General features: G+C 39.2%; 1 protein-coding gene across 9 annotated transcripts in view; it reads left to right on the top strand.

The window, feature by feature from the left end:
- TENM3 (teneurin transmembrane protein 3) overlaps window positions 1-25,879 on the top strand; it is a 2,512,213-nt gene that overhangs the window by 2,064,017 nt on the left and 422,317 nt on the right. For 8 of the 9 annotated variants that reach the window (XM_072763857.1, XM_072763858.1, XM_072763865.1 and 5 more), the window contains 2 exons: window positions 3,858-4,165; window positions 24,617-24,895. In XM_072763857.1, coding sequence (XP_072619958.1) covers window positions 3,934-4,165; window positions 24,617-24,895 — 511 coding nt within the window. In that variant the 5' untranslated portion in view covers window positions 3,858-3,933. The remainder of the gene's footprint in view (window positions 1-3,857; window positions 4,166-24,616; window positions 24,896-25,879) is intronic. The other variant, XM_072763866.1, reaches the window with a different exon arrangement.

Genomic DNA, 25,879 nt, shown 5'->3' with positions numbered 1-25,879 from the left:
AGTGTAGATTAACTCCTTGAAGAGTTTGAACTATGTACAAAAATGGAGAGACAGATGCAAAAGACTTTTTATATTTGGAATCTCTAAGATCAAAATGCTTTTGTCTTTGATGGTATATAGGAATACTATTTCTTGATTTATCATTCATGGCACTTCAGAATTGCTTAAAAAATAAAGAAAAGTCATGTATTTGGTTCTAGAGATATTCTAAAGCTCAAGAATACCTACAATTATCTTTTTATTACTCATTTATCAACATTTAATTAATATTGATTTATAAACATTGATAACATCACCGTAAGGATGCATCTTTACTATTGATGATCCATAGTTGTGTTACCACGTTAAAGAACTTATTGATTATCTAATTTGTAAGATCGTGAAATTGTATCATGCGGGCTATATAATAGAGAATACATTTTGCATTGTAAGATTCAAAGGGACAATTAAAGACAGAATAGACATATGAATAGTCTAATTCGACATTGGTAATTTTTTTTCTGTAAGGGACCAGAGAGTAAATGGTTTAAACTTTGCAGGCCATCAGATCTCTGCATTGGTTTCCTAGGGCTGCAGTAACAAACTACCACAAAATTGGTGGCTTAAAACAACGGAATTTTATATTTTCAGTTCTAGAGGCAAAAAGCATGAAATTAAGGTATTGGCAGTACCATACTTTCGCTGATGTTCTTGGGCAGAATCTGCTCCATATCTCTCTCCTAGCTTCTGCCATTTGCTTACGGCACTTGGTGTTCCTTCACTTAGAGCTACATAACTCAGCCTCTGCCTCTGTCCTCATGTGGTCTACTCTCCTATGTGTTTATATATCTCTGTATCCAAATCTCCTCATCTTGTCTCTTACAGAGACACCAGTCACTAGATTTAGGACCCACTGGAATCCAGTATAACCTCATCTTAACTTGATTACAACTACAAAGACCATATTTCTAGATAAGGTCACATTCACAGATACTAGGGATGAAGCCTTCAGTATATTTTTTTGGGAGACACAATTCAGTTCACTACAGTCTCTGTTGCAACCATTCAGCTGTCTTTGTAGCATGAACACAAAGACGGTACATAAATACATGCATGTGCTGTGTTCCAATAAAACTTTATTTACCAAAATAGGTAATGGGTCACATTTGGCTGGTGTACTAGAGTTTACCAGTGCCTGGTCTAACTAACTGAAGCAAAAATGTAGTGGAGGAAAAAAACCAATTTCCTCTTGTTTCAATCAATCCATTTTTAAAGTATAAAAATGCATACAAATGTGTATATATAGCAGCACTTATTTTAAAATGGTTGTCAACTCAAGGCAAAAACTGGAACTTTAAAACTGAATAATAATTTCAAATCCCAAAGTTCTATTACTAAAAATACTTGAATTATGATATTTATCCAGTCAATTCAAAGCTTTTTGATGATCATTTAGTTATCAGAGTTGATATGGCATTTCCTCCAAAGAGATCAAGATCATCATCAGTTTGGAAACAAGATTTTTCTTGAACTCAGACATATGTATTCACATATGTATTCACAAATGTATTCATTAGAAAAAATGTACCTGATTCCCCCTCACTAAAGGTATGCTCTATGAGGGCAGGGACATCGTTTTATTTCATGGGATGTCCTCAGCACATGAAAGAGAGCTTAATACTTGATAGTCATTCAATAAATATTGACCTTAAGTAGCTTTTATTTTTTTTCTCTGAAATAAAAAGAGTGAATTGATGTGTTGTTTTAACCATGTTGTATAAAAATATTCCCTGTTATGGTATCTTAAAATTATTTATTGTCTTTTTTTTTTTTTAATTATTTATTGTCTTAAAGGAAAGCTACAATAAGAGAAATCCAATTTCTATTAGGAGCTTTTGGAAGAACTTGTAAAGAGAACAATAGAGCAATGAACCAGAAGGGGTCAGTGAAAACTATTGTTTTTTAATTTAATCAGATTCATGGAAAAATCACAAAAAGGTACGGAAGTCAAGATATGTTTCAGCAGCCAAGGCAATATTAGCAACTACTTGTAACAGCTCAGCTCAGGACAATAGCACAGAAGTGTGGAAGCCCATATGAGGTAACCCTTCACAGCCAGTAGGGATAGGAGAAGATATAGTTTGAATAAAGAGGTAGCAAGATGAGCGGTCCAGATTTTCCAAGCGCAGGCTCTGGAACTCTGTGATCATTCCAGCGCAGAATTTCACCACTCTCCTGATAGTGGGATGGAAGACAATTAGCAGAAAGTGAAAGGTAGAGGAGTTGTAATGTTGCTCAGACAGACTAGAGACTTGTTGACTTCGTAGATGTAAACTGAGCCGACGTGGGAGAGTCAGAGTCAACACCCAGACACCATGTTGAAAGTATATTAAAGAGAAGTGTGATGTGTATAGGCGAGGATCAAGAGAGAGGGAGAGAGTCCTTGGGAGAAGGATTCTCCATGGGAGAAAATATCTAAAGAGAAATCGCAGCCCTAAGGATGTGGAACCAAAGAGAAGACCTGGGACCACCAGAAATCATTAGTTTCAAGTTGATTATGGAATCACTCCAGTAAAAAGTGAATTTAGGGGAGAAGGAGTGGAGTGAGAGCAAACACTGGAGGCCTTTGGAGATCTTCAGAGTTAAGAGAAAAGATCAAATGAGAAAGAATAAAGAAAAGAAGGATTATTAAAAATGCACTTCAGGGGCGCCTGGCTGGCTCAGTCAGAGGAGCAAGCGACTCTTGATCTCGGGGTCCTGAGTTCAAGCTCCACATTGGGTGCAGAGATTACTTAAATAAGTTAACTTTTAAAAAAATTAAAAAATAAAATGCTGATTAGCCCTGGACAGCCATCCCTCCTTAGGCTCAGTCACTCTTACCCCTGTCTGTTCAGCAAAATCAGGAAAAAGACTGTTGCTAAGCAAAAAAAAACATAATTTGCCTTGCTCCTCCTAACTTAGTCTTGCTACTGGCAGTTGGAAAAAACTACCCCATCAAATTAGCCACTTGAATTGCCTTAAAATCAGATAGTGAAGGGTTTTTTTTAAGATTTTATTTATTTGAGAGAGAATGTGTATGCACGAGTGGGGGGAGGGGCAGAGGGAGAGGGAGGAAACAGATTCCCCACTGAGCAGGGGGCCCTATCCCAGGACCTTGGGATCATGATCTGAGCCAAAGGCAGGTGCTCAACCAATGGAGCCACTCAGGCACCCCGGGATTGCACAGATTAAATTCATTTTCTAAAGAGGAAAATGCATTCTTGGGAGAGGACTAGAAGAGAAAGATCAGCTTCTTCCATAGTTGAAGATGTTTAGGTCCTAGAAACATGAAAATTATACCCGCCGAAGAAAAAGTGTTTGCAAAAATTAATAAAATGTCCAATGTATTTGACAAAGTTTCACTTCCAATAAGTTCCCAATTTGCTCCTGCTCCTAAAGAAAAATCAAAAGAAATAAAATAGCATACATCTTTGTAAGAAAAAGAGAGGGAATTTATTTGTGAATGGAGAAAATGCTGTGAGGGAAAAATTGTCCCATTGTGGGAAATTTAACAAACATATTGAGGCCAACTTTTCGCTGGCTTCCATAGTGAAATTTGATCTTGGGCTTAATTTTTTTTTTTTTTTAATGTGAAAAATCAGTTACAGTAGCTGAAACAAGCGTCCATAACTCTCAGTAACAGAAGGTATGCCTCACTTGCTGGTATTACAGGGTATTTTACAGCAATTTCACAAATTTTCTTTTTTTTTGTTGGAAGCAAGTTTTCTGAGTGGGTGACAGTGTTACTTTCCACCGTCTTCCAGATTGAGAAGGACATAAGGGTGTTGGTTTCTAGGTGAGTGTTATGCTGACGTGGGGCAAACCTTTTATCTTTGCAGAGAGGCCAATGAGTGTGGAACCCTGAGTGTCATTTGGGCTGAGCAAGGACTGATGTGCACCCAGAAGGAATGAAGAATGGATGTGAAAGAGCGTCGGCCCTACTGCTCGCTGACCAAGAGCAGACGAGAGAAAGAGCGGCGGTACACCAATTCCTCAGCAGACAATGAGGAGTGTAGGGTACCTACACAGAAGTCCTACAGTTCCAGTGAAACCTTGAAAGCTTTTGATCATGATTCCTCGCGGCTGCTTTACGGAAACAGAGTAAAGGATTTGGTTCATAGAGAAACAGACGAATACACCAGACAAGGTAGGTCAACGTCCTCATAAAGCAAGGCACGCTCAGATGGTGCCAACTTGTACGTGTCGCTTTTTTGCACCCCCCCCCCCCCACCGTCAAGGTATTATTTGTACTATTTTCCAAGTTTGATGCCTGTCCTCTGATTCAGGCACCCTGAGCCCACCTAGGGGTACCGACACATGTAGAGAATCACTGTGCACATTTTATACGTGAGGTTTGTGCGTCTGCACGCGGCCACTGTGCATATGCTTGAAACCCAGATCTCTTGGGCTCCCTCACCCTCTCATGAAGGTGATCACAGACACTGTTTCTACAGTTAGAACTGATGCCGGGGGAAAGGAACAGTGGTGAGAAAAGCCCTGTTACCCCCATTAGAAAGTAAGAATCCCTATTCTGAATTATCTCATGGCCAATGCACCCCATCAGCGGGTGTGTCTGTGCGTAGAAGAGTCTACTAGGGGAGGGTTCAATCTGCTCTCTGGCAGGCAATTTAGAACATTAAGGTTGTACCTTAAAACATCCTAGCTTCTCATAATATAATCCATTACGGTTTGGTCATTCGCATATATTTGTTGGACATTTTTATGCTCTGTTTGCTGCCTGCATATCCTACCCATGGAATAACGACTTCTCGAACTCTACTTCACAAGTCTTAAACCTAGCAATTTCCACGCTTTCAGACAACGGCTTATTTTAAATCTGGCATCCATAGTTATATTTTTTTTCTTCTAAGACATTTCTGAGATGTGGGCAAGATCGCTCCTAATAAAAATAAAATCCTCTTACATTTGTATTGCTCTGTCAATTTACATAGAACTTAGCATCCCTTAGCGAATTTAATCAGGAAATGAGGGGAAAAAATCAATTAAACTTCAAATCTAAAGAATATATTCATTCTTTTCCAATCACCTTGCAAACAGTGTGGCTAACAGTTTGGTATTGCACAGAAACAAATTTAAGAAAAAGTAATAAAGCAATAAATCAAAAGTTTGGAAATTTTCCGTGGTTCTTTTCTTCTCTGCATTGTTGAAAGAGCCATCCTAACTAGACTGAAATAGCCTTCACTCACCCAAACCCGTTTCCCTCGAAGAAGACTCATTTGATTGGCTAAGGAGAGATTTTTTTTTCACCCTAAAGCATGTCTTGCTAATATTACAGGTATCATAGTTTCTGAAAGGGAGCAAAGTAGTTTAATACTTTTAATCCAGTTTTTAAGGAAAGATATAAAACATATCTTTGAGATCATTCTCTGGGTAAGTCAAGGGACTCGAAGTCCTTGTACAATGTCTTATAATTCCAAACCTGAGGGATTTTTTTTTTTTTTAGTTTCATATTGTCTACACAGCTGACATAGATTATCAGGGTACATTTTTCACCAGTTTAAGAAAATCGTAGGTACTATGAAATGCATGCAATCTGAGCCCAGTGTGAAGTCTTGCTTTTTGTAACAAAAACAACTGTTTAGTGCCTTATTGGGGAAAAAAAAAAAAACATTGTGGAATACCATTAAAAGAAAAAAATTCGCACATGTGGCGTGATGCGTGGAGGAGGCTCCTCTCCACCCCAAGCAAGCATTTGGTTTTGGCAGCACAAAGGATGCTTAAACAGGTTAAAAATAGCGAGCTGAAGTTTTCACCTCCTAGGCAGCGCTAATCCAGCGCAGGCTGTTGCTGATGACATGGTGGTACCATCTGTGGAAACCCTGGAACCGAAGTTCTTAGGGGACCAAACAGCCCTATTACTCAGCTTCTCGCCAGCCAAGGAGGGGAGAAGGAAAGGGAGCGGAGGAAAGAGTGAGCGAGGCAGCAGATGGAGGCCCCTTGTCAGGAGCAGCTGAATGGAACAGGGAGAGAAGGTTCGAGGGCAGGAGAGGGAGGAAGAGCAGGAATGCAGTGTGGGCTGGGGCTGCAGCTCACCTGACACGTTCATAAATCAGGCCATATTAGAAACATAACTGGAATGCACTGCTCTTTATAGCCAATGTGCACCACTCCTCAGTGGGCCCCAGGCCGTGTGGGCACGATCAGTTAACCCTCCCGGTCACGGTGTGACGTGGGGCCCAGGAGCACCACCCCCCTCCAGCTGGAGAGGCCTTACACCCCACACCCGGTGACAGCTGAGCTGGGACTTGAATCCGGGGCCGGTCCCACCCCGAGTGCCCAGCTTCCAGCCTCTGTGCAGTGGCCACAGTGGAACACAGGCAATTCTGTGTAAGCCTTGCTCCTTGTTTTATGGGTGTCAGTTTTGGCCATTTTGGGGGATAGAGGGACATGGGGAGACCTCTTCAGGAAATAAAACTGATATGATTATTTGATATACAGGTGGAAAGAGGATGAGCGAGAGGGAGGTGTTGCAGATACCTTGTCTCTCCTGTGGTTTGATACAGGGCATGTGTGTAGCAGGAGCAGTAAATGTAGTAGAGAAATGACTAAGGAAAGTCTGCTATCGGATTATGTTTTTCTCAGGCAAGCATAATGAAAAATCCTCCCAGGCTTTCATTTTCTTTGAACCTGACAAATGTCAATTTTTCCTCACTGACTATTAGGCTGTGGGATTAATTATTTAATTGACAAAATGTGCTTCCTGCCACAGCTCCTGACATCATACACATAATAAAAATGAAAAATGAAAAATATTACTAGTAGCCAAAGATCTTTGAAACAATTCCAAAGAATCATGCTAATTTAGCTTGTCCGTGGAGTTTTAAAACAACTTGTCAATCCTCCAGCCACTTATTCTTAGAATGACACAGGAAAAGCCACTTCAGCCAGAGAAAGGCATAAGTGGAGACCCCTCTTAATGCAATTACATGGAGAATTCAAATCTAGAAATATGATGTTTTTATGTTTCTTGACCAATTTTGTGGCCTGTTATCAAAGTTAATTTTAATCATTTTTTGTGACTTTACCAACTGGCAGGTGACTCTGGTTAATTACATGTAATATTTAGGGACTGTAAAGCTGGAGATGATTTTGTATTCACAATAATGTATAACTTGACTGTATCTCACAAAGGTCTCTCTCTCTCTGTCTCTTTTTAAGTCTCTCCATGTGGTTTATTAGGTGATGGAAATAGTTCTTTTAGCAGCTGTGGAGTTCTCCGTAGGTGTGATGGGGTTAGGGTAACAATGGCTTGTTTTGCATTCTTGGATACTATTTTCTTTGATTCATCTTTGAAGAGAATTTATCCTGTCAGGTCTGAGACACATTTCTCATGAAACAGCTGCAGAAGATCATCCCACGGTTTTAGAGAAGTGATAAAATAAGAGATCTTTTTTCCTCTGCACTATGCACACTACTTGTAGTGTCCTTAACCAAACGAAAATGCTTATCAACTCCAACAAGGAATGTTGGCCATGAGGGTGATTTTTGAAACAAGGTGATGTCTGGAAATAAGCACGCTTTGTTCCACAGAACCCTGAGCCTGAAAAGAACACCCCCGAGAGAGAGTTAACCCAAATGTTTACCAGTCATTCAGTAATTGGTGTTGGGTCATGAATTGCAGAATTTTTAAATGGAAAGGCCACCACTCACTCTTCATTTCTAGAATGGCAATGGGGAGAAAGGTTATCTGTTTTTAAATGTGAACAACAGGTAGCATTATGTCTCCGTTTTTACATCCCTAAAATCAAAATAGAATATAAATTTGCAGAGTAGTAAAGGGAAGAAGGAAGGCAGGTTGACAAAGATAGGTACTCGTTGATTTCTAAGTGTGGCTCACCGCCGGTCTTCCTGACAGCTTGCTTCCGGTCCCAGAAACTCTCTTCTTTCCTTACTGCTGCTCTGGGATTTGCCTTCTCTTCCTGCTTGTCATTGTCAGTAGCGCCCCACCATCCCGGCTCTCACAGACTTGGCTTCTGCTTCTCCCCTCATACCATTGCTGGTCTAAGACCGGTTCAAGTGTAGTAGTAGATCCCACAGGCCCTGATTTTTCACTGCTGTCCCTCCTTAGTGGGCTGCATCCTGCTTCCATCTTTTATACAAATATTCTCTCTTACCAAGGATAACCCTCTTTTGTGAATCAAAAGAACATTAGAGAAGGAGTCCAAGTTTTCCTGTAAACATGTGTCCAGGATTCCAGCATGACGGTGGCTTGAATGATGCCTCATCAACCAACACCTCACGTCCTCTGAGCTGAGCAGTGATCCAGGGTGCAGATGAGATCTGGAATTCTTTTTTTCTTTTTAAGATTTTATTTATTTATTCATGAGAGGCACAGAGAGAGAGAGGCAGAGACACAGGCAGAGGGAGGAGCAGGCCCCATGCCGGGAGCCTGATGTGGGACTCAATCCCGGGACTCTGGGATCATGCCCTGAGCCAGAGGCAGATGCTCAACCACTGAGCCACCCAGGTGTCCTGAGCTCTAGAATTCTACAGGGCACTGAAGGACAAACCTGATGCAGACAGTTTTTCCATTTGGGTCAGATGAGAGCTCAGAATGGGGTACAGCTCTGGGGTGAAGATCAGAAAGAAAGCTGTGACTTTCTTTGAGAGGCTGAACTCCCTTTCCATGGTCCTTCCAGGAGTGAAGGTTACCTTACAGGAGCAGCAGGCTGCCTTGGCCCCTGGAGCTGGGGGAACCTTACACAGATGGATTTTCTCCAGTCTAACATCGTGAGACTACCAGCCAAGGAAACAGGGAGGAGGAAGATGTGTCTCCAGAGTCTAACAGGACTTACTGCTAAGGCACCCAGGAAAGCCACTTGATAGCACCCAAAATGCAGGAAGTGGGATAGGATGCAAGATGAACAAATCAGGAAGCTGCTAATGAAAATGAGCAATGGAGATAGAAGAGGAAAACTTGAACCTAAATTAAAAAGTACAACAGCACTTAGAGAAATCTAAGTACAGAAAAAGGCAGTAACAAGAAAACCAACAATAACCACCAAATGCTGGTGGAGGGGGGGTGGGAGGAGGAGGGAGAAAAGCCATCATTTACAAATGAAAAAATATGATGGATTAGTTGAAGAAGAGTACGTGTTCATTGATGAAATCCGAATTAATAGTTTTGAAGACCAAGTAGAAGAAAGAACTCAAGAAACAAGAGTTCCAGGTAAAATCAAAAAGAACACACACACACATACACACACATACACACACACACACACACCTAAGCACATCCTAGAGGCATTTTGTAAATTTAGAGAGAAGGATATTTTATAAGATTCTATAGAGAAAAAACAAGTTACTTTTCTTGTTGCTTACAAAAGAAACAAAAAGATTAATGAATTTCTCATCTACAACAATGAAAGTCGAGGACAATACAATGCCAATGCCGTCTACTAAGAGAAAAGAACTACAACTTGTCCCCGGGATTCTCTGTGCAGGAAGACATCATTCATCTCTCAGAGTAAGTGCAAGATAGTTAGGGATGTGCAGAGACCATATCAGCGACGTATTTCATCTAAGGAAGTATTCGAGAAGGCGATACAGCTGAATCAGAATCACTGCCCCTGAAGAGAAGAGGAAACAGTGATGTACGTCTGTGGGTAATTCTCAAATGATGATGGCAGAGCAACTGGAATTGTATGAGAATCCCTACAAGAGAGACCTTAAAAAAAAAAAGGCTGGAACCCAAACTGATCACTTCCCTCAGCAATATCCACTAGTTGGAAGAAAGTGATGAAGAAAGTAAACGTGTTTCCAAATCTCATCTATGGAGGAAGAGAGGGAACAGTCATGGAATAGAGTTCTAATGGAGGGAAATAATTGCTACCTTGCATTCATGTAATACAGAAAAACATGTATTTGAATATGAATGTCAGGAAAGGGAGGTAATTATTAGAGGAGCCCAGAAAAGCACAATAGACCTACCTCATTAGCAAGGGGAGAAAGGGAATGCATAGCAATCTGATCAGTTTAGCAAAAACTGCTCCAAGGAAAAAGAGGAAACAAGTAAAATCATGAATAACCATAAAACAAGATGAAAGAAGGCAAATCTACTATATTACATATTACATGAAATGTAAATGCGCAGCATTTTGACAAACAGAATTATCCCATTGGTTTATAAAAGTTATTGGCATTTATAATAAATGGACTTAAAAATGGTAAAAGAATGGTTGAAAACAGAAAGATGGATAAAGAAGTGTCAGGTAAATACCAACAAAAACAAAAGAAAAACAAGAATGGTAGGATTAATAATAGGAATACTATTAAAAATATTGAATGAGATAAAGAGGACCCAGAGTAAATGATAAAAGACAAAAGTATGAATACCCTTCATTCATTGTTTAATCCATTAAACAATGTAGTAGCTAAGTTTATAAAACAAAAATTGTTAGAAAAAAAGTTGAAATAAATTTATTAGGGGATATTTTGGTTTAACTCCTTCAACATCAGATCTAAAAGACAAAAATAAGAAAGCAATTGTATAATATTAATAAAAACTTTCAGCTAAGATATATATTCAGTAATTTATAACCAGCAGATCGAAAGGATACAAATTTTCATAATTTTACAGAAGAGTTGTAGAAACGGATTATGCATTTAGCTACAAAAAGAAACATTAAAAAAATCAGAAAAGTAGGGGCTTTATAAGTCTAAATTGTTTGAGCATGTAATTCAGTAAAATTTGAAATAAGCAACCCAAAGAAACACAAACAAAACTTTTTCCTTCCGTGAATTATGACAACGCTATATTATCAGAAGAAGCAATAGAAAGCAAGGGAAAGAACGTTCTGCTTTCAAAATTTAGGAGAGGGAGAGAAAACCATAATCATAGGAAAAATATATTGTGGAGTATACTTAAAAAGTAAAGACCAACAAAGAGGAATTTGCTATACATCCTAAGAAATGGATAAAATAGCAGAAAAATAAACCAAAGGAAATGGAGGAGGGAGATGATCAAGATAAAACTGAAATTAAAAACAAACAAAAGCTTATTCTTTAAAAAGACCAAGGAAATAGAAAGCCCTTAATGATCCCAATTAAAAAATAATGAGAATAAAAATAGAGATCCTGAAGACCATGTAACAACTAAAAGGGACTTCTCCACATAATAATTTGAATATAGAGGAATTTATTTCTTCTTAGCAAAATATGATTGACACCAAATTATTTCAAAACATGGAGAAAATTTGTCCAGACCAGTTATCTCAGAAGAGATTAGAAAAGAGGCCAAAAGGGTACCATTACCAAGGAAAGAGCTCCTTTTGGTGAATTTTACGTTCCTAGGTGAATTTTACAAAACCTTCAAAGTGTAGCTCAATCCAAGGTTCAAAAAGCTATTTTACACCACACATACACACGCAAAAGATGGAAAGTACTCAAATTCATATTATGAAGCTGGCATAACCTCAATAACCTTCATACTAGCTTGAGTAAAATACTCACAAAAGAGGCTGTCTGGATCAAAATTACTTCTCAATATATGTGTAAAAAGTAGTCTAAATAACTATTTGCATGTAAGAACTTAGCAATGTATAAAAAGGATAATAGGCTAGGCCAAATTAATAACTGAGTGAGTCCCTAATCCTTGGTATAATGTGAGGATTTTTCAATGTTAGGAAGTCTATTAACATAATTAGGTTAATAAATCAAAGTAGGAAAACATGATCTTATCAATAAATGATGAAAAGGTTTGGGATAAAATTTAGAAACCATTCCTTATTAAACTAAAACTCACTAAGTAAAAAACAAGAATAAAACACATTTAAATATCTTAGTCATATATAAGATGATCAATTAAAAAAATTAAACAGTATTCTAATTGGTGAGATCCTAGGACCATTTGAACTAAAATCATGAACACAAGAAAGGCTCATCTACTGTCCAACAATATTCAAAATTGTATTCAAAATTGTTTTTCATGTTTTAGCAATTGAAGTAAGAAAAGAACATTAAGTAATTGATTTATATGTTGGAAAAAGTTAAAATTAGCTTTTATACTAATTATACATCAATTGTATACATACAGAAACTATGTGTCTCTACAAGTTAAAAAATTTTTTTGAAATAAAGTGGACCTTGGATGAATACAAGATAAATATATAGGCATTGTAGGTAATGTAGCTTTGTTACAAGTATAGATTCGGAATCCAGGTGATCTGTGTTTGAGTCCCAGATCTGCTGTTCATTAGCTGAGTGGCAAGTGCCTTATCTTGGCCAAGCAACTTGCTTGGGCCAATTACTTAATTTCTCTGTGCTTCAGATCTCTTTTATTGTAGAATTTCCTTTAGTTTTCCATCAATAGTGTTGAGAATGAAATGAGTTAATATATGTAAACTGCTTAGGATAATGCCTGATGTATGTTAAATACTATTTTTAAGTAATTATTAAGTAATAATTGGCTAGATTTAGAAGTCAGAAAAAAAAAAGTCCTATTCTAATAGCAACAAACACTATAAAACTCTTTGGAATAAATTTTATAAAAGTCGTATGGGACCTAATATGAAGGGATCTATAAAATGTTATTGGAAGACATAAAACAGGATCTGAATAAATGGGAAGACAGTCAATGTTTTTAGATAGGAAGACTGATATCATAAGAATATCACTTCTCCCAAAATAAATGTGTGGAAGTCAGGATTTATTTTTAATTGGAGAACAGGGGGTCTTAAAGTTCACATGGAGGAATAAATCTGAAAGTAGCCAAAAAATATATTTAAAAGGCAAATAATGAGGATAAAATGGCCTTAACGCACATCTTTTTAAAAACACCATGAAGCCAATGTAATCACATCTCTATGATATTGGCATAAATAAAGACAAGTCAATCAGTGCAATAGACTAAAAATTTCAGAAATAGATTGTAGTATATAGGGAAATTTAGCATAAAACAGAAAATGGTTTTCTATTCAGTGGAATTTGATAAATGGTGCTGGCACAACTGGTTATCCATCTGGAAGAATATGAAATTGGACCCAAATCTCTCAGCATATTCAAAAATAAGTTAAGATGGATTAAAGACAAATGTAAAAAGTAAAGCAAAAAAGAATTCTAGAAGCTAATTTGAAAGACAGAATAAAGTGGGAATGACTTGATCCATGAGGAGTGGGAAGCTCCCTAAACAATGGCTTCAGCGTCTACCAGTGATTTCCTTACAAAACAAGAAGTCCAGAGGTAGACTGTTCAGCGTCCGAAGATGCCCTCAATGCCCAGGTTTCTTCCTCGTTTGCTCTGCCATCCTTAGCATATGGCCTCTGTCCCATGGATCCCCAGATGTGTGCTGCATTTTCATATTTCTGGCTGAAACAGAATAAAAGCAAAGGTGAGAAGGCCTTCTCTGCTCTGGACTGTTTCTTTTTACTCCCCAGAGACGTCTTCCTACATCTCTTTTTTCAGAACTGTTATACTTGGCTACGCTTAGCTGCATGAGAAGAAGGAACATTTACTATTTGTGCTTTCCAGCTTTTATAACAGAGGAACGCAAGGAAAATGTGGTTGTGAATCCACACAGCCCGCCCCAGAGACTACATGTACACCCTGGGAATAAAGGAGACCATTCTAATGGAAACAGAAAACCCAGGTGGAAAAAAAGCTTAAATGATTAATTTTTTAAAAATTTAAAACCTTCTATATGTAAGTTAAAAACACCATAAACAACATGATTATATTGGGACTGATGATTACAGTTCATATGACAGATATAAGGGCTCTGTGTATATATAATATACTAAGAGTAACTTTTACAAATTGAAAACAGAAAGACAAGCAATCCAGTGGGAAATGCCATGAATAAACATTTCGCCGAAGAGCAAACTCAAGTGGTCAGTAAACACATGGAAAGGTGATCTGTTTTCCTGTTAGTCTGAGAGGGGCAGTAGCTAATCCTAGCTCCTGCATCCCCAGGACACAGCTCACATCCTGGCTTCTGTCACTGAGCGTTGGTGTACCACGTGACCACCAGTGGTTTGCTTGGGGAATTCCTCCCACCTTGAAAAGCAGAAAATTAATGGAAGGAGCAATGGTGGTGAGAGGTTTTCCCTGTTGGAATTCTGAACACATTTTTTTTCAAGGAGACAGCCTCCTTAGCTTGATATCATGCTGTATTAGGCGGTTACAGTTCCTCGGGTACAGATAACTTAATAGACTTACGTGTTCCGTCATGGTTTCCTGTGTATTGTTTTCACGGAAAAATATACCCACTTGACTCTTGAACAATGTGGGTGTTGGGGACATTGACACCCCACACAATTGAGAATCTTCGTATTAACTTTTGACTCCTCCAGAACTTAACTACTGATAGACTATGGTTGACCAGAAGCCTTACTGGGAATGTAGTCGGTTAACATATACTTGTATGTTTGCATGTTATATGTATTATATTCTGTACTCTTAATAAAGTAAGCTAGAGAAGAGAAAATATCTCTAAGAAAATCATAAAGAAGAGAAAATACATTTTTAGCACTACACCATACCAGAAAAAATCCACATATAAGTGGACCCCAAGCAGTTCAACCCTGTGTTGTTCAGAGGTCAACTATGCGATCCCTATCAACTTCTTTTTTTTTTTTTAATTTTTATTTATTTATGATAGTCACAGAGAGAGAGAGAGGCAGAGACACAGGCGGAGGGAGAAGCAGGCTCCATGCACCGGGAGCCTGATGTGGGATTCGATCCCGGGTCTCCAGGATCGCGCCCTGGGCCAAAGGCAGGCGCCAAACCGCTGCGCCACCCAGGGATCCCTCAACTTCTGAACACAATACTCACTTTCTTAAAGTGAGGACTTTCTATACGATTGTGAAGTTTGGGCTTAGGAAGAACTTAAAAAAAAAAAAGGAGCAATTTATGAATTGCTTTACTCAAAATTTTACTCAAAAATGTTTATAAAGATGGTAAATACAACAAAAATCTATTCATAGAATTAGAGAGAGAGTGTGAAAGCAAGCAAGCAAGCAGGCAGGCTGCACATGTAGCTGAATATGGAAAGTTTAGGGTTTATATTCCTCCTTTCATCCAGCTTCAGCCAGGGTGAGATTTCATTTGGTGCTGGGCAGAGGCACATTGTCTCAACTGAACCATAACCACAATCCTCTTAAAAACAACTTCTGCTGGCATTGCACTATAATGTTTTGCTGGATAAAGACATTTGGCCCATTAGGAAAATAGCATCCACAACATATCCAGGATTGTGCTGAGGGAGGGAATGAAGAGTTGGTGGCAAAGAGGTGAGACTCTGCCTTTAATATTTTTTAAATCAATATCCAAATAGAGGAAGGTCCATTTTTACGGGGTTGGGGGATGGGGGGAGGTGACAGTTTTGTTGCTAGAATATTACTAAAATGAGAAATAATTTCAGAATCTTTCTCTACGCTGTATATTCCAATGAGGTCAAAAGAATTAGATTCACATTCCTTCAATGTAGAACATGAAGATTGTACGTATCATTTTAGAATGTCACCGACAGAATTGGACAGATGTAAAAATAGTATTAACAGTGCCTTTACGATCCCTATTATGTGTCTTTCTGTACCATTTTATCCTGCTTCAGAAGTGGAATGGAATACATTGGGTTTTGTTCTTACTCCTCTTATTTTTGTTTTATTTATTTGTGTTTTTTGCATTATGAAAATATATTAAACATTCCAGCATGCTGGAAATTGTGAAGGAGGAAGATGTGAGAGCCAAGAGCAAAATGCTTTTAATTTTAAAGACTGAGATTTAGTTTAGTCTTGGATGCCATTATAGTGAATAATGGGAACTGATCCTAGACTTCAAAAGAAATATGACCATATGGTCTTACCATTCAGCACTTAATGCTGCTATGAATTTCCAGTTATACCCCAAACTTTTCATTTCCCCAGTGTTCCCCCTCACCTCTGTCATCATACAAAAATGAAAGGAATCTGAAACCCTTTTTCTGAAATACTTCTGAAATACTTACTGGTGCCGAGAAAACTTTTTCTTTGTGAGACTAGGATTTTATAAAGAAAGACAAAAACCCGAAGCATTAATCAGATCCACCAGACTAATTACCGCAACTCCGAAGTTTATTACTTTTAAATATTAACTACTTAAAATGATTCATTTAGAGATCAAAATGATTAATCCTTCTCAGTCACTATAAATGTCAGCGGTGGGATTAAAGGATTTAGATGGTCATGTTTACTCAACCTTACATTTTCTGTACTTAAAGACACAAGTTAAATAGCTCCAGTTTATCATCACTTCACGTTCATGTTTTCCTCTGAGCTCCCTCTCTTAGCTCCCCTGCCTAACTGATTGTTAACTAATTTCGGCCAGTTAGGGAGGCAGAGGGCTTCTTTCAGGCTTGGCGGCCAACCTGCTTTGTAGATTACCTACCAGAAGGTGTGAGTAGATAGATGTAGCTTATAGGCCTCCTCCGGACACAGTGGGGGTAATCCTTTCCCCCTGCCTCGGCCTTTATTGGTCTGATGTCTTACCCCCCAGCTTCCTGCTAAATTTGTATCCGGTCCTCACCCCATTGCCAGTTTGGGTTCCACGTTGTGAATCACCACGGTGCGGCTTCAGTCACAATTATTAAACACCTGCTGCTTCATGCTCGGCCGTGTGTGCATATTTATACCAATACCCACCGCAGTTTGACTCAGACACCAGCAGATATGTTGTAGCCATGTTATCATCGCTGGGCCTTGGATTGTTCTAAAGAAATAATCACTGCTTGCAAATAAGCAAGTTCATTTCAGAACGCCCTTGAGAAAAACCTGTTGTCAAGTTACTCCTCTAATTACCAATGGTTGCTGATGGCAAAGTGGCACCATTTTGTGGTTGGGTATGTAAATCCTTCCTGATTCATGCTTACCAGGATGCTCTTTCCTTGGAAGTCAGCAGACATTTCTGATTTGAGCCACCAAGCCTTCGATTCTTCCCTGGAGCATCACAGATCTTCTCCTGAAGAAAATGTGTGTTCTCTGGGTCATTCATTCTAACCTAGCTTTCTCCACCTGCACACCTACTTGGGGTGTTCCCTTCCCACACTTCTCACTAAGTTCACCGTGTTGCCTCTGGTTCCTGTTCATTGGGACAGACAGGTGCCCTTCTCAGTGGAGTCCAGGACGAATGGGGTCGGGACAACCTGCAATGGCCTCCATAAGACTCCTGTTTTGAATAATAAACCAGATTATGATTATAGCATCCAGTGGTCATGTCATATTCTCTATCTTCTGAGAACTTGAGATTATCAGTCTGTGGTTATGATCTTAATATCCTATTGACAGATAAGGTGAGCAAGCAGTTAAAGGTATTTGCATTTTACACACAGCGTAACGTGGGATGGGGCAGTTAGGTATTTAGTGGGATTTCAAGTTAATTGTTAAAATGTAGTTGTATGTAGGGCCTTATAAGTGAAGATTTATACCATCGCTGGCATTTCTCCTGCATGTTCGAGGATGGGTATTCTGTTCAAACGGTGACAAATTTAGCTTAAGAAGTTGAAAGCGTTTGGATTGTCCCATAAAATATGCAGTAGGTCTCAAAGGGGGAAAAGTTACATACATTTCTATTGTTGTGCGATCTTCTTATCATTTTGCAAACTCAGCAAAAGTGGGAACTCTGCATAAGAGGGTGGGGACATTAATTCCTCAAGCATCGAGTAAGAAATATTTGCCCAATTTGTAGTTTGGGGTTTTACTCAACCCTGGGAGGAATGTCACTCTGTGTCTGGGAAGGGAGAACCCATCCAAACTCACAGCAACCAAGGAAAACATTTAAAGACAATGAACAGGTTATTTTATTTCTGTGTATTAAGTGTATATTGATTCTTCTCTCCACTTCCCAAACTCCATCTTGGGCATTGTTACTATAGGAGAAATGGAGGAGGATTCTCCTTGTATGTTGAAAGAAAGGGCAGAAATGAAACCAGAGACAAATATTGCTCCAACATGTCTTACATAACTTCACTCCTTTGCAATCAAAGAGGAAGGATTTTTTTTTTTTTTAAGATTTTATATATTCATTCATGAGAGACAGAGAGAGGCAGAGACACAGGCAGAGGGAGAAGCAGGCTCCATTCAGGGAGCCCGACGTAGGACTCGATCCCAGGTCTCCAGGATCATGCCCTGGGCCGAAGGCAGACGCCAAACCGCTGAGCCACCCAAGGATTCCGAGGAAGGATTTTTAAAGCCCAGCTTCTATTATGTTTTTTTAAATTAAGAAAATTATCATGCAAAGCAAAAATTCAAAAGTATAAGATAGAAAGTCACTAATTTCCTTCACTTACAGTTCCTTCTAAATGATCATCACGACAGTTTTCTCGTCTTCTCCTCACCTTTATTCACACTTAGAACCATAAGCACTCATATAATCTGTTGGTTCTCTCTCTTAGTTTCCAAAAATGGGATCAGACTGTACACACCATTCTGCAACTTGTGGGGTTTTTTTGCTTAAAATATGTATAATGGCTTCCCTCCAGATCCAAAGATACAGGTCCAAACTCACTGTTTATGCTAGCCACATAATGTTCCATCGCAGGGGCTACAAAATGTATTCAGCTATTCCCTTTCTGGTAAGCATTCCAGTTATTTTAATTTTTGCAACAGTGCCACAGTAATCATCATTTGTACATGCATGTTTAAGATCAGGTGATTGTCGTCTCAAAGATAGACTTTCTGAGCTAAAGAGCAGTTTTCATTTCAACAGAAAAACCTTTTCAAAGAATAAATCAGCATAACAGAAAGCAAAGAAAAAAAAATAATGGCATAAAATTATAATGAATTCACATAGCAGGCCCGCAGAATCGACTTTGTTTTAAAGGAACAATTCTTAGTTTGTCCTCCCAAATTTCAATACCGCTGACCTACATTCCAATTCCCTGTTGCAAACTTGCAGCACGAGGAACTGGCCTGCAGTGTGGTATGAGAATCTACAGATAATAACAAGTCTGGTGAGGCTGTGCAGCGATGGGAACCCTCACACGTTGCTGGTGGGAATGTAAAATGGTGCAGCTGTTGTGGAAAACACTCCGGCAGGTCATCCAAAGGTTACACGTAGAGCTGCCATATGACCTGGCAATGCCTCTCACAGGTCTAGATGCAAGAAAAACAAAGACGTTTATCGACAGAAACTTGTACGTGAATGTTCATAGCAGCATTTCATAATAACCAAAAAGTAGAAACACCTCAAATGTCATTAACTGATGTATGGATACATCACTGAACCCAAGTCCACCTGCCAGGTGCGCAGCAAAGCCAATCACTGAGACGTTGGACATGCAGCAAGGAACCGGTCTATTCAGGAGGCATCAGATGAGACGGGAGGGCAAGCCGAAATCTGCTTCCTCAAAGGGGGACAGAAGAAGTTTTTTATAATCATTGGAGTTGAGATTACATAATATATATTGATGAAAAAGGACAACGGGGGAACTAAAGATTATCTGTGAAGAAAGACGGAGCGTGCACATTGAGCAAACATAAATGTCATATATGTCCCTTGTTCATTTTGGGGACAGAGACTTAACCTCAGAATGAGGCGGAATCAGCCCCTCATCTCCAGAGGTTATCTTAGGACAGGGAGAAGGGTCAATGGGCATGCTCTGAGAGCCGGGATGTGCCGGATGGGATCTTGGGCCCGTTATCCCTGGGTGAGGAATGTATGGCCTTGCTCATTTCTAGGCTGGAACCATATGAGTTGACTTTGAGTCCAGGCTTCTGCAGAGACAGCCAGTGAGTTTGTTAGTGGGGTCTGAAAGACACCATCACTGATTAGGGGAAACAGCTCTCTGAAGAACCAGTTTTAAACTCTCTGCTAGTTTTAACCTCATTAACCCTATCAGGTTCATATTCAACTGCCCCCCTGAGTTATGATCATTTCTTGATCTTGAGGACTTGGGACAATGACCACTCTGGCTACTTCTTTATCTCCTCAGGGGTAGATTTGGGGTAAAAAGCAATGTTTGTAAATCTTAGCTGCATGCCATGCTGAGCAGAAGTTTTTAACCTTTAGGACAACAGCAGCAAGAGAAATAGAAGCGACATGGAGTCAGACATGCCGAGTGGTTCCCTGCTATAGATATTCCATACGATGGAATACTATTTGACCATAACAATGACGTCTTGACATATACTGTGATGGGAATGAGCCTTGAAAGCATTATGCTAAGTGAAAGAAGCCTGTCACAAAAGTCCATATTGTAGGGTTTCTTTTATTTGAAATGTTCAGAATAGACAAATCTGTAGTGAGAGAGAATGGATGGGTGGTTGCCTAGGGCTAGGGTGAGGAGGAACAGATAAGGGGAACAATGGGAAGTGGCTGATAATTGGTATCAAGGCTTCTTTGAGGGGGTGATAAACATGTTCTAACATTGATTGTGGTGATCCTTAACACCAGACAGATACTAAAAAGCATTGAATTGCACATTTTAAGTGGATCCAATATATGGTTTATGAGTTATGTCCCAATAAAGCTATTTTTTGTGGGTTTTTATTGTTTTTTAAAACAAGGGAGAGAGAGAGAGAGAGAAAGCAAAACCTAGGCATTAGAGAGATCTAGATTCTGGAGGGAAAGAGAATACCGTGAGTTCAGAACTGGACCACCCAATTGTACAGCCTGTTTCTTTTCAACTCACACAGAGATAGTAGATGTCTTGCTTACTGCTGAACATCACTTGGCAATGCAGCTTGGAAAAATCGCTTCCTTCTCTGACTAGGTTATAGATGCTATGTGAGAAGAAGGCCAAGTAGCTAAGCTCTTTCTCCAGGGCCTTGCTTTTACTGAAGGGGTAGCTTTTGCCGTGTGCTGACTTCACCTGCAACAGTGGTTCTTACCTGGTCCTGCTTCGTCACAGACCTTCAGTCACTCTTTCAAAATGTGAACTTAAAAAAAAAAAATACAACCTGCCTACATGGTATTTATTCAGTTTTTAAAAATAGATTTTCAAATTTATGAGTGTCATAAAACACAAATGCCTAATCCAATCCAAGCTAACCTTGCCTTTTAATCACAACGAATCTCATTCTCAGGTATACTTTATTCTTGCTGCAATTTATTGTTTTGGTACTGCTTCAAATTGTAATGGGAAACTGTGTAGGCCCTGCTGGTCAAGGTTACCAAAATTCAATGTGCAGGAGGTAAATACTTATTTCACTAGTTTCAGCCAAATAGAATTAATGTAAAGACTCTAAAATGTGAAGAAGGACATTACGGTCATGTTGTTAGAACCATTGCAAATAACACAATCTGAAGAAACCCTGGAAAATAAGAATAAGTGTATCCTTATGTCTTTTATGTCCCTTGAAGCCAAAGCAAGATGGTCAAGTTTTTAGCTGCTTCCGGAAGCATCTTCTCTGCCTTTCTCTTTGCGCTCTTCTACATTGCCCTCCAGCCCTCCAGAAACACATCACCCAGCCAGAGCCTCCCATCCCCATGACACCTCTGCCAGCTGTCTCTCTTCCCTGAGTCAGAAACCTTCCATCTCTCCATCTTTCCTCCATTGGTCAAAACGGCATATGTTTTCCATAAGCATGGCCCATCTTGCTAACACTGCTAGATTGTGGGAAATAACCCTGCTAGAACCAATTTACTCCCGTTTGATCACTAGGTCTCCCCAGGGGTGTTTGCGTGAAAACAAGGGATCCCACAAGCAAGAATCCTTAACCAAAGAGGGGAATTGATAACAATGGAGCCCGAAGCTCTGAGGCAGGTCTGGGCTAGAGAGATTTATAAATAAAGGAGAAGGAAAAGTCAGCCTTGGGGGTGGTGTGACTGCTCTAAAATTATTTGGAAATTTACCACCAAATTATACATTTCTCTATGACCGTTCATTAACATGCGTCCAGGTGTTTATTTTTTAAGCCATTCCCGCTTATCCTTACTGTATGCTAGTCACATTTACATAAAGCATCTCTTCAAGTCACAAGAGCCCTGAGAGATAATAAAAATAGAAGAGTAGAGTGATTTGAACAGAGCAAGTGGCTTCAGCATAGGTCAGCATAGGGTCAGGATTAGCATCCTTTCCTAGAGGAAACGAAAGCAGACCTTTTAATTCAGGAAGGCAGTCCGACAGGGGTTCTTCTGCTCCTGCTTGCTTTCCAGCTTGCATTTCAGAAAGAGCCTGTGAGAGTTTTGAATTATTGTGAGGCATTGATTTCAGAGGGTCAGATGTTGAAGGAGCCCAGGATCCACATCTCGTTATCTCGTTCATAGGGACGGTGTCTTGGATATTTATTTGCAAAGCAAGCTGTGTTTACATACCTGGATAACAAATACCTAAGATAGCTTTCTGCTTTCCTCCACCTCATAGATTTTTGCATCAAGATGTTAACAGTGTGAAAAGTCAATAATGTGGAAAATGTTTTCAGTTGCATTTCAGAGATTAGAAAGGAGTTTTTAACTGCTTTTAACCTCTCTCTCATCTCTATCCTCCAATGGGCACCTCCTAAGCAGAGGGAAGATGCAGTCTTACCATCCATTTTCACCCTTTAAAAATTATTTTGTGGGGGCACCTGAGTGGCTCCGTGGTTGAGCGTCTGCTTTCAGCTCAGGTCGTGATCCTGGGGTCCTGGGATCGAGTCCCACATCGGAACCTGCTTCCCCCTCTGCCTGTGTCTCTGCCTCTCTCCGTGTCTCTCATGAATAAATAAATAAAATCTTTTTTAAAAATTATGTTTTATTCTTATTTTGAAAAATCAACACGTGTAACAGTAACATGTAATCATTTTAGACTCTGTTCTTCTGTCTCCCTGTTTGAAATGTGATGTAGAAATAACAGTGAGTCGGTTCTTCTACGACTGTCCCATTAACCGTCCGTGACAGTGACCTTTTTGGGGTTTACTCTTGTAATGTACAAACTACACTAATTATTTAAAAACTATGGACAATACTGTGCCTTGATTCATCCAACTTGCCCACTTTTTCATTGTTCCACGGGCTCTTTTTTTCCTTTCCTTCTTTTTTTTTTTCTGACTTTTTTTTTTTTTTTTGGTTCAGATACTTATTCAAATCTCTCTGATAAGGAGTTTGATTTGTAGCTAATTGTAGCAACAGATTTTCATTATTTATGAGTGTCATTGTCAGAACCCATTTGGAAGTCTGACCAAGATAAAGCTGATTCCAACTTCTGATATGACCACAGCAATAAAGCAATTAACCACACCAGTTAAAATGTGCTGAGACCTGGAGGCTACTGATATCTTGACAACCAAGTATATACTATATTGTGCATTATGTTTGACTCATTTCCTAGAAGATTCCATATGTTATTATTTTATCACAAATAATTTATGGCACCCTCTTTTTTAAGAATATTACGTATGTTATTTCTCACACCAGCCAATTACGTTTAAAATGTTTGTAGATTGAAGAGATAGAAGTAGGAAAATGAAAACTGTGAGTGATATAAATGCTTCATATTCTTAAAAGGTTGATATTATGTGGCAGCATTTAAATCAGTCTCTGTGTACGGTTATTCTTTACATGTATTTTGATTCTGGTCAGTACCTAAATCTCAGACTCTATCATGCCAACAAGCGACAAGAAATGGAAGAGCCAATATATCTGCATCCTACAAGCAAACATATTTCTCTCTCTTCTCATCTATAGTATCATAAAACATGTGAAATTTCAAGAATAGGCACATGATTGGCAAAGTCATTAATAAGAGCAGTCATTTTAAAGTGTCACCTAATTTAAACATTTTTGCTTGAAGTTATTGCCATGCCATGAGTTTTATTATGCTCGATTTATTAGTAAAGGCCTGCAGGGTTCACAGGCATTTATTTTCCAGGGGACTTGATTTTCAGGGAACTTGATTATCATTAATTTTTAAATACATATTACTCCCGCTTTATTTTCAGAGTGAGCTTTATTTGCAAAAATTGGTTTACTCTGATCAGTATAGATGTTTCCAGGTGTTTATTAAAGCAGAATGTCTAGAAAGTCAGAGATCTACAAATTTTCCAGACATTACACTCCAAGACATAGTGAACGTATGCGCGCGCGCACACACACACACACACACACACACACACACACGACATATGTTTACACTGGTTGCTAACTTGAGGTGGGCAGATGTAATAAAAACTGACCAAACCCCTACATACCGTGTAACTTTCTCTTGTCTTCCAAAGAAGTGACATCTGGGTGGGAAAAATCCCATCATTTAGGACTAGAGCCAAGACATGGGAAAGAACTCTGAGAGTTTCCATTGCTTCTCAAGTCGCCAAACAAAATCCCATCCCTGATGACGAGTCCTTTCTCTGGGTTGAGTTGTCAAGGCCTGTGCTCCTCGGCTTGCCCAACCTCTCTCTGGAGGTGCTTATGGGCTCAAGTGGTTGACAGAGGGGTTCTAAGCGGGGTGTGTGAGAAGTCAGTGGGGGAGCCCCACCCACCCTCCCCTCTGGCACCCACTCGACCCTATGCCATGCAGTGCCCGTGTAAACATCTGGTGCTGCTACCTGGGAAACTGGAATGCTTGTGTGTTTTTGTTTCTGTTTTTGCTTTTTTTTTTTTTTTTTTTTTTAGGGAGATTTCTTTGAAAACAAAACACAAGAAAACTGAAACATATACTCACTAGTTGTTATCTCTTTTTCCCCCTAATTAGGACAGAATTTTACCCTAAGGCAGTTAGGAGTTTGTGAACCAGCAACTCGAAGAGGACTGGCATTTTGTGCGGAAATGGGGCTCCCCCACAGAGGTTATTCTATCAGTGCAGGGTCCGATGCTGATACTGAAAATGAAGCAGTGATGTCCCCAGAGCACGCCATGAGACTTTGGGGCAGGGGGGTCAAATCAGGCCGCAGCTCCTGCCTTTCAAGTCGGTCCAACTCGGCCCTCACGCTGACAGATACGGAGCATGAAAACAAGTCGGACAGTGAGAACGGTAAGTGCCATTTTTTGCTCTATAATGTTGGCCTTCAGTGCTTCTGTTTTAGTTGACTGTGGGGGCATGCTTCTCTTCCTTTCTTCTTTCTTCCCACTCTTCCTTCTCTGACTTCCTTTCGGCTTCCTTTGTTTTCATTTGAATGCAAAGGAATTCAAGAAATGTCCTTGAATAATTCATTTTTTTCCTGGAAAAAAAATCAATATTCGACATCAGATTGTTAAATTCTGCAAGCAGTCTATGATGTGTTAGCTATAGTTTTGAAAAACAGTTTAATTATGTACAGGAAAAAAAAAAGATCAGCTTCGACTTATCTTGGACCGAGTCACCTGTTATCCTCTGTGGAGTAGCCAAGCAAGTGGTGATAAGGTTTACCCTAGAGCCAGCTTGTAATCAAAGATGTCTTTGTAGATTCCTCTTGAAGATATCTCAAAGAAGTTGCAGAATCTTAGAATGGATGAGTGAGCACCCAGAATAGTTTATGAACAGGGCTCAAGTGATTGAAGAACAAATTTGATCGTGCTTTAAACTTACTAGTTGATGAGAGCAAATGAAATTTTGGTAAACAGGGAGAGTATGGTTTTCGATGTGCTTTGGGGACTGCATTATTATGCAATTAAGTCTACACACAAAAAATTGGATTTTAGGATATCCAAACAGCGGCATTACATATTGTAAGAAAGGGATCTTTATAAATTATTGGGACTCTTTTCTTATAGCTAATGCAGGACCATAAAAATAGTTCATTTATATGCAATAATAGATTTAAAAGGAAACTTAATTTTTAGTCGGTATTGCTTCAAAGAAGAATTGGAGCATCAGTGCCAACATACCAGACAACAAAGGGACATTTCTCCTTCACATTTAATAGTAACATTGCACTTGCTACTTCAATCTAGTTATTGATGCTATGTGTATGTGATGCATCAAGAAGCAAGGAGAAAATTAAAATAGAAGAATTGCATGACATTTGAAAAGAAAGAT

Source organism: Vulpes vulpes, chromosome 7 (genome assembly GCF_048418805.1).
Source record: "Vulpes vulpes isolate BD-2025 chromosome 7, VulVul3, whole genome shotgun sequence".
Classification (NCBI taxonomy): domain Eukaryota; kingdom Metazoa; phylum Chordata; class Mammalia; order Carnivora; family Canidae; genus Vulpes; species Vulpes vulpes.
The sequence above is the reverse complement of the archived record's forward strand: the minus strand, read 5'-3'. Positions and strand labels throughout refer to the sequence as shown.